This window comes from Chelonoidis abingdonii, chromosome 5 (assembly GCF_003597395.2).
Source record: "Chelonoidis abingdonii isolate Lonesome George chromosome 5, CheloAbing_2.0, whole genome shotgun sequence".
Lineage (NCBI taxonomy): Eukaryota > Metazoa > Chordata > Testudines > Testudinidae > Chelonoidis > Chelonoidis abingdonii.
This window is the reverse complement of record NC_133773.1, coordinates 129516668-129526374: the sequence shown is the minus strand read 5'-3', so window position 1 is coordinate 129526374 and position 9707 is coordinate 129516668. Positions and strand designations below refer to the sequence as shown.

The 9707-nt window shown below is 40.5% G+C and overlaps 1 protein-coding gene and 1 non-coding gene across 4 annotated transcripts in view; one reads left to right on the top strand and one right to left on the bottom strand.

Moving 5' to 3' along the window:
- Positions 1–1071: 1071 nt before the first annotated feature.
- The window catches only part of FAM53A (family with sequence similarity 53 member A), a 98933-nt gene continuing 90297 nt past the window's right edge, over positions 1072–9707 (bottom strand). For all 3 annotated transcript variants that reach the window (XM_075066639.1, XM_075066640.1, XM_032769706.2), the window contains one exon: positions 1072–2272. In XM_075066639.1, coding sequence (XP_074922740.1) covers positions 1943–2272 — 330 coding nt within the window. In that variant the 3' untranslated portion in view covers positions 1072–1942. The remainder of the gene's footprint in view (positions 2273–9707) is intronic.
- On the top strand, positions 5910–6016 carry LOC116818639 (U6 spliceosomal RNA). Its single transcript, XR_004372232.1, has one exon. It is a non-coding gene; the product is annotated as a U6 spliceosomal RNA (small nuclear RNA).

The window sequence follows — 9707 nt, the reverse complement described above, 5'->3', positions numbered from 1 at the left end:
GTACTGCAACCACTAGTACCTGATTTTCAACCAAGGCACCTCTGGGACCCTCACCGTGGCTTACTATTCCACTGGCATATCCTCTACATTTCCAGGGAGATTGGATGCACTTAAGGCACTGCATCCATGCACTTCAGGCACTGCATCCATGCACTTCAAAAACAATAATTACTTTGGATAGTTGTGTGTATTTACTTTGAAATGGTGTGTATGTGTGGATCCCTCCATTGTGTGCAGCATGCGCCACGGGCACAAGATTTCATTGTCTTTGTACAATGATATGTACAAACAGGTCTTTCCTGTATACATTATACCTTTCTAAACCTGTATTTGTTTTGTTTTATATTTTATTTTATTTTTACACTGCCACATTTGCTAGAGCAGCAAGGTTGTCATTTGGCATACATTGTGTATACGAAGTGACTTTCACTTCCTGATTACCCATGCTTCTTTCATTCTGTATAGACACTCATGACATCTCAGCGTGTTAGCTATTTGGAAACCAATCCTGTGGAGTGCTGAGGCACTCAACGACACAAGATTAGGCTCTGTGTCAGTGTTCTTTTCCCCCCCATCACATTCACTGATGTACTCATTTTCCCCTATACCACTACAGCAGCTTAAAATGAGCTCTAGCAGAGGAGACTGAAATCTCCATTGCAACGCACTGGCACTCCTGAAGAAACTGCAGTGGATTTAGCTTTATTTAACCAGGCCTACACAATCCACTACCTGAATGATTCCACAATTAAATTAGATGGAGTTGGGGAAGGTAGAAATTAAGTGTCCCCAAACTAATCCTCCTTATTTGAGGAAAATGTCTTCACTGTAACCACATTAATAACGGTATGTTGTAATGGTCAGCAACAATACAGTATTACATTTTAAAGAGTAGTGAATATACACTTAATTACCCCGTGAAACCCCATAAAAATATTCTGGATAATCTAAAACTACGTCCCCCGTGTTTTTTAAAAAAAAAAAAACAACAGAGAGAGAGAGAGATGCCACGGTACAGTATCTGCCAAAGACTTCATTGATCAACCAACAAAATTCATAAACACATGCAAATGCAAAGCAAAATGTCATTTTATTTAATTCAAGGACTAGTTTCCTTCTAGTATTGCTGAAGGTATCACCTCCTGGGGAATTGATCATTACAAAGTCCCTGTTTAAAAGTTCAAGTGCTCTTGTACATTCTTTTGAACCACAGAAAACATAATAATGACCAAGAAGGTGGGCAGCTACTTGCAGTTTCATCCCACCTAAATTAGCATTGCTTCTGGCTGGAAAACAATTCAAGTAGTAAAATCATGGAAAGTGTTAACCTTTAAGGTCACTACTATATTTTGATCAAAAAGTCTTGAATGTATGAAAAACCATTTGTACATGTAATGAAGTTTTATAACCACTCACTGTATAAGGAGACAGTTAAGTATTTTGGACCAGCTGTCAACCAGATACTTAAGCATTCAGATCTCCAGATATCCAATGGTTTATTACCAATTTAATTATGCAACTCACTTTTCACACTAAGCTCTTTAACAAATGGAACATAGACCCGCACCAGAATCACTGTAGACAGATTTTGTTTTACAGAATGCCCTTCTGAAAATTCATTTCAAAATAGAGATGCTTTCTCCAGAACTGTAAAAGCCATAAAAATGCAAAATACCTGTTAGGAAATTTGTAATCAAAGTTACTTCTTAAATGTTCAAAATAACATTTAACCTCCAGTTGTCTTTTGCTGTTGTTCATATACTGATCAATGGACTATGAACAGGTAACAATGGTTCTTTTTTAACCCCACCTGAAACATTTCTTCTAACACAGGCCCAAGATAGGCAATACAGAGATTCAGGGACATGGATTATGCATTGCAAAGGTAATCCACTAATCATTTTAATTTAGAACAACTGATTCTAGTACACAACTTTGAGCCTCAGTTGTTTTCAATCTGCTCTAGATCCAAGTCCCCGCAGTCTAGCGGAAAGATACCCTCTTCAGTGCTGTCACAATCACTTGTGTCCTCATCACTTTCACACACTGCAGCTGCCTTCTTATAATCCCTTACACTGAAGGCAACTTGGCATGGCCCATGATGCCTTATTTCATCCAGTTGCTCTTTCACTGGACTGGAACCAGGGGTGGTGATGTTCATAAAGTCATGTGAATCACATGGGGATGACACAATTGTCTTCATTTGTGTGTCGTCATCGTCATCATCTTCTTCATAATCAAGGGAGCAAAGACTTTTCGAATTTTTTAAAGTCTGTAATTAAAAAAATATATTAACCAAAAGCAATAGAAAAAAAGACATTATACAGAAGTTATTTACTGTGCAGTAACTGCAATTCTCAGATGTTTTGTCCATGTCATCTCACTTACAAAGACTAGCTAGCAATTTCCAGCTTAATATGAGAGTCTGACATCTTAGCTACAGCTAGCCAAATAAGGATTTCTGAACTACTGTTCCCAATTTGGCATCTGATCTAGTCACCAAATCCAGGACATGATGTTTGGTAAAGGCATGAGCTGAGCTCCAAGTGGCTGCCCTGCAGATGACCCATACAGTAATATTTCTTAAGACATACTGAAGACGTTGCCTGGTCTCTAGCTGAGTGGGCTCTGATGATTGAGGGAAGACCACATCTACTAGTTGGTATAAGACTAATGTACTGAGTGAGCCATTTGAATCTCCAGGAAGAGATGATCTGATTGTTTACAGCCTTCCCTAATGTCACAAACAGGTTGATTTCCTGAATGGCTTTATTCTACCTAAATAATAAAGAAAGGCTCTGGAAATATCTAAACTAAGGAACTTTATTTATCCCAGGCTTACGTGATGCTTGGGGGGAAAAGAGAATAAGAGGTTAATTATTTGGTTTAAGTAAAAAATCAGCAGCACACTGCTCTCTCCCACAGAGAGTAGACACCGATTGCCTCCCTCAGTTAAGAGTGAAAGGCCTGGCTTGAACCTAGAGGGGTTTAGTCTGACCTTTAGATGGAAAGGCACCTCAGCACCAAGTAGAAGAAAGAAAACATTTTTAAAGCAGGAGCAGCAAAGAAAGTTGTCAGTAAGCTAAGCAAAGTAACGGAATGATTCTAAATGGACTCTGAAGGGTACTTTGGGGGATAGCACACAGGCTGCTGAGCTCTCTTGCTGCCCTGGGGTATACGAGTGAAGCGAGAGGTGGTAGAAGCTGCTCTGCCTCATGTGCCCTCATGTAGGGGGAGGGAGGCAGGCAGAGCAGGGGAGGGGGGAAATGCGTACCAAGATATACAGGCCACAGGCATGGCCCCAGAGGACACTGGTGTCAAAAGGTTCTGCTCTCCCACACGAGGCGCGCACACACTGTAAATTGGAGCCACGTGCACAAAAAGACTAAGGACCTCTAAGTTTCAGTGTTTTTACAGTTCAGCTTTATTCTTCATTAAAAACGTGGTTTTTAAAATACAATCAATTCACTGATCAATTATCAATATTATACAGTATATGCTAATTCCTCGATGAGAATTTTATACAATTCCTTTCTCACTGTATACACAGTCATTATGTTACCAGTGTCTGGCACAGGATGCCTTTTAGAAAGAACTTTACAGACATTTACTAACTAGCCCTCGCAACACCACTGAGGAAGGAAGGACGATATTCTTTCCTCATTTTATAAGTAGGGAAAGAGGCACAGAGGTGAAGTGACTTTCCCAAGACCATATAAATCACTGAATTTGGGTGCTCCCCTCACATTCAACTCCCTGTTCACTGCTACAAATCCTGTCACTTCCTAGATATGCATAACTTGGATCCAGCACATTCAGGGATTGAAGTATTCTATTTTGGGGGGCAGAGGGCACAGAGAGAATCCAGATAATGTGAGGCGTTAGAATGATTTTACAGCACAACTTGGATGAAAGTTAGTAGATTATACTACTACTAAGATGAACATGCTTCACTGACTTTATACTCTTATATAGGACCTCAATGAGATTTTGCTGCACAGTAGAGATCACTGAACTTCTAATGCTGTATCTCACGGTAACCTGCACCAAATCGTATTGCTACAGTGGAACAACTCTTCAAGAGTAGCCTTCTGATTGCCACCATTATTTGTACAGCGGGCTTGATTCATTTTTCTCTGGCTGGAGTAAGTCTGCAGCAGTCAACAGCATTACACTGGTTGAACAGCAATGTTATCAGAATGGGGGGGGGGGGTGGAGTGCTCTCAGATAAAAAAGATTCTCTCTCCACATTGTTATATAGACTCATAGGTTTTAAAGCCAGAAGGGACCATTGTGATCTTTTAGTCTGACCTCTTGCATAACACAGCTAATAGGAATTCCATGAATTAATTCCTACTTCAAGTCCAATAGCTGTAGCTGAACTACAGCATCTCTCAGAAAAACATCCAATTTTCATTTAAAGGTTTCCAATGACAACAACGACAACTAAGCTCTTATCTAGCGCTTTTCATCGGTAGATTGAGAATCCATCTTAACTGTTGGTAAACTGCTCAAGTGGTTGCAAAGTTCTGCATCTTATTTCTGTGCCACAGGGCCTGCAAAGCTACATTGCTTAGGCTTCAGCCCTACATAGCAGGACTCAGGGCCCGGGGTTCAGCTTTCTACCGTGGGCCTCAGCAAATCTAATGCTGGCCCTGTCTGGCGGCCCTCCTGTAACCTGCTAGCAGCACCCACAGGGGGCCTCGGGCTGAGAACTGTTGCAATACAGCAAGGAAATGGTGTTAAGGATACTTGAACCCTAGTTCACTACTTTGAAATGGTGAAAACGTTTCCTTCTATCTGTCTCCAGACAGAGGGGAAAAAAGTATTTTCTAGGTAGCCCTTTAAGTCTTAGGGTAGATACTGGTTACTGCTCCTGTTCAAACAAGGAAAAACTTATTTATGCTTTTGGAAAGGGATTCTTGAACCCCTGAATTGTCCTCCAGTCAGCTTTATTCAAGTTACTACTAAAGAGTAATCAAAACTAAGCACAGCTGTCTTTCTAGGGTTGTGTACATAAAAATAGAAAATTGCCGGTTAGCTATACTGCACTGAAACCACTTGAATGGGAACTTTTGGCTGGTTTCAACACAACAGCAAGTGCATTCAGCTAGTTCTTTGTTCACCCACTTGTCACAACCACACCAAACTAAAAATAGGTGGATTTATTATCTCAAGCACAATCCCACTACTTTTCACAGAGCAAAAAAGGTAGATACTGAAATGCATTCAAAACCCACTAACTAAAGCTTTACATGTTACACCAGTACAGTACCACACCTTTCAAGCACAATCATGCTCAGTGGGGAGTCTGAGTACTCGCTCAATGGACCTCATTTTATAAAGGATGCTGGACTAACAAAACAAAAGAACCGACAGTTGGCAATGGATGGAACTCAATCAGCCAAAAGTATTCTTTTGTGTAAAGAAAGAAAAGAAGCTCAAAGAGTTTTAGAAGGAATAGGGTTATAAAATGTCTGAATATTAAAACACTGTAGGAAACAATGTTGGGGGAAGGAAATAAGAAAATATCCCTAGACTCTTGCTTTCAAATCAAATAAGCAAGTTAGGCCCACAGGAATTTGAAAGCAAGCTGATGTGTGTGTGCTCTTCTGAATCTCTTGTTCAGAAATTTCACAGTAAGTCACTATACACTTCTGAAGTTTTTTGTTTCAGTAAAACTGATTTCACTGGTGCATTTTGCTACATGAATTTACACAACACATTCAATTTAGCCATGTCCTTAGCAGTGTTTAAAAACCCCAGACTGTGTACTAGAAATGTGTTACAGTCAATTCTCCCTGAAAGGCTAAATAGTTTTTTCACAAATCCCACTTGTGTACTTAGTGTTGCCAGTTCTCACCACTATCTTGCAAGTTTTGCAAAATGTGGTGCTTTTCTTAAACCTCCTGCTTCTGGAGCGCAGTACATATACTAAAATTGGAACCATACAGAGAGATTAGCATGGCCCCTGGGCAAAGATGACATGCAAATTCGTGATTACATGAGAATCTCAACATTCATTTTGAAAAAAATGTAGCTGGTTTCTAGCTCTCACTGGTATGGAGGGAAGCTTGAAAACAAATTCTAAAGGCTCAAAAACTAAGAGGCAAATTAAGAGAGACTCCTCCTTGCTCTCCCCTAATTATTTTTTAATCTCATGGTATTTTGTGGCCTAATTTGATTTTTGAATGCTTGGGATTGGCAATGCTGCTTTTTCCAAAGCTATCCTCTCCTCTCTATGAAAGGCACCATTTTAACATGATATTCTAGAAATTACTTATACAGCACTTAGAGAATATCATCATGACTCCAGGAAGCTCACAATTTAAGTTTAGTCATAAAGTCTACACAACACCCACTAGGCTTGTTGTGTTCAACTGCACAGATCTCGTCTTGCGAGGACTGCGGAAAAAGGTGTTCTTAAGGAAAGGGCTGACAATTAAAGAACAAACATCCACAGGGAAGCAGAGTGAGCCTGAATTCCACCACCATTACAGCGTACCTTTTAATAAATATTTCCATCGAGTCACCACAGAAGGAATCCAGCATCTCTAAAAACTGAGCTTCAGTTGGAAAAGTGTTCCACTTTCATGAAGTAGTTTATGCCTCTAATTACAATTAGAGTGTTTACTAATGAATGCAACTGAGATGTCTATAAATTATCGTAAGCCACCTTTATCATACATTTCACGTTACTACAAAACTTGTTTTTAAAAAAGTTTCCATTTAAAAATTGAGATCAGATATGTGCAAGTATTAGTAATTTATGTTGTGGTAGCACCAGAGACCTCCATCATGTGGGGGCTCTGTACCAGTTTGTGTCTATTATGACAGACAAAACACAGTAGGTTGCAGGCTGTGCCCCAAAGTGTTTACAAAAGATGTCTGAAATCCTTGGAAAATTCAGAGATTTCAAGAAATAGTTGATCCCATGTATCCCATCACTGCAGCTTTTACTTTATACACAGTAGCAGCAATTTTAGCTCACACCACATAAAAGCAGATACATTAATTTAACAGCTAAACCACATCGCACAGAACGATCGTGCAAAAACTGTATGCACAGGTGGCCTGATTCTCCACTCTTACACCTGCACATTTTTTGAAGCATATGAGGTTGCAGCAGCGTAACTCTGGAGAATAAGGCCTTTGATGTTTGACTCAAACGTAATGTCATCATCATCAGTAATGCACTCACATAATGCTTGGCACTGTGCAAAACAAATACAAGAGACATTCTTGACCTTACAATACAGCAGAAAGGTGGAACCATCCACATAAAGTGCAGAAGACGAGAAGAAAAGAAAGGTTATCCACTGCAGTGTTGAACGTTTGGAACCTACTAACACTTCTGTTACAGAAGCTCCCTGACTTATACCTTGCGTAACTCGAATTTTGAGTAAGCCGGAAACGTATATCCAACCATTATGCAAAAAACCCGCAAACCCTACCAATTTCTAGCTTACGGAACTTTTTCCATAAGCTCAGATTTGCTTACGTAACTTGGGGAGCACCTGTAATTTAAAATTTCAAGAAAGTGATTTATGGCATCTGAAGATTCACTCCAGGCTCAAAAGTTAAAATTAAAAACTTGGATGGAAATGCATTTTCTCAAGTTTAAAACTTATAAGACTGTTTTGGGCATAAAACTGCTACTTTGATTTGTAAGACAAAAAGTTAGTTACTTATTAGTAACTTGAGGTTCTTCGAGATCTGTGGTCCCTATCTGTATTCCACTGCGGTCACACATGCACTTCATAAGGAGATAGAAGGCAGGACAGATCGACCGCCTTTCCAGTTCCGTCATCACAAGTCAGGGAAGATCTGAAGCAAATGAGAAGGAGGGCAGGTAATAGAATACAGATCTGGACCACACATCTCAAATAACCTCCCGTAATTACCAGGCAAGTAACTTTCTCTCTTGCTTCAAGTGCTGGTCCCTATCTACATTCCATTGTGGATGACTGGACAAGCAGTAGTCAAATAGGAGGAGGATGCAAGGTCATAGATGGCGGAGACGAACAAAGAGCTGCTGTTCCAAAAGATTCACTGACAGAGCAGTACGGTACCACAGCATAATGTCTAGCAAATGTGTGGCTTGAGCGCCACATAGCAGCCTTACAAATATCAATTAGAGGCACCTCTTGAAGCAACATCATAGATGTTGCTTGTGCTCTTGTGGAAAGAGCTCTTATCCAATGAATATGGGAAGGTTAGACAGCTGATAGCAGAGCAAGACAGAGCCAGAGATCCATTTTGAGATTCCTTGAGAGGATATAGGCTGACCTGTGACCCTTTCCATTACTGCAACAAATAGTCTAGGGGATTTCCTGATAGCCTTTTACCTGTAGAGAACAAAAACAAAGGTTCACCAAACATCTAGAGAATGGAACCTCTTTTTCTGAGCATGAGAGGTTTTGGGAAGAACACAGTTAAATGAATAGCCTAGTTCAGGTAAATATCAGATGACTCTGGGGGTGAATTTAGGGTGTCATTGTACCATAAGCATAAAGTTTTGTAAGTTAGTATAAGGAGGATCTGACATCAACACTTCAAGCTCACCAACCCTGCTGGCTGAGATGATGGCTATCAGGAATGCAACCTTCTTAGATGGGGGAAACATGGAGCAAGAAGCTAAAAATGTTCAAAAGGGCACTTAGTATGGAGAGAACAAGTTCAAGTCCCACTGAGGAGCAGGCGCTTTTTTTTTTTTTTCTTTTTTCTTTTTAAGTAGAAAGTTTCTGATTAGACCTTTCCTGAATGTTAGTCAAAAAATGTACAAAGATCAAGCAGCCCTGGGAAGGTGGGTGGTATGCACTGATTGTCAGTTCCTTATGGGTTCACTTGGCAATAGAGAAATCTGCTGTCTTCAAGTCTCTAATGAGAGGAATATATCTGTGGCTTCTGGAGAAATCCATCTGATGTGCCCACACTGAGAAACTCCTCTACTTGGCTAGGTAACATTTCCTAGTGGACTCCTTCCTACTATTAGAAAGGATGTTCTGTACAACTTCAGAACACGATTGCTTTAAGGACAATGCCAATCCAAAAACTAGGCTCTGAGATGAAGCAGCTTTGTGTCGGGATGCCTGATGATCTTGCCATTCCCCTGAGTCAAGCGATTGGGAAATGTAGGAATAATGATCAGTGCCCAAAATGACATGTGAAGAAGGTTCAGGAACCAAAACTGTCTGGGGCAATGAGAATGACTCACGCCCTGTCCTGAGGAATTTTATGCAAAACTAGAGGAAGGAATGGTAGTGGAGGGAAGGAATAGATCAGAGGATCTGACCATGGAAGGAGTAGGGCGATGACCTGTGAGTGGTGACCGCAGGCTCCTCTGGAACAAAATATGTTACACTTTGTTTGGGAAGTGAACAGGTGCCTGGCTGGGGTCCCCTATAGAGCTAAAATATTGTTTACCACAGAGTCAAAGCTCCCACTCACAATCAACTGCAAAACACCTGATGAGATAGTCTGCTAGCACATTCTGCTTTTCTGGGTGGTAGACAGCTGCCAACTTAATCTGGTTGTCAGTGCACCAGTTCCACAGATTGACCTTTCTGTACACAAGGGGACAAATCTCGCTCCTCTCTGTTTGTTGATGTACAAAATGGTCCCAGTGTTGTCTGACTGTTTTAGGGTCTAGTGACCTTGAATGAAAGGGAGAAAGGTTTCACAAGCCCTTCGAACTGCTTGTAGTT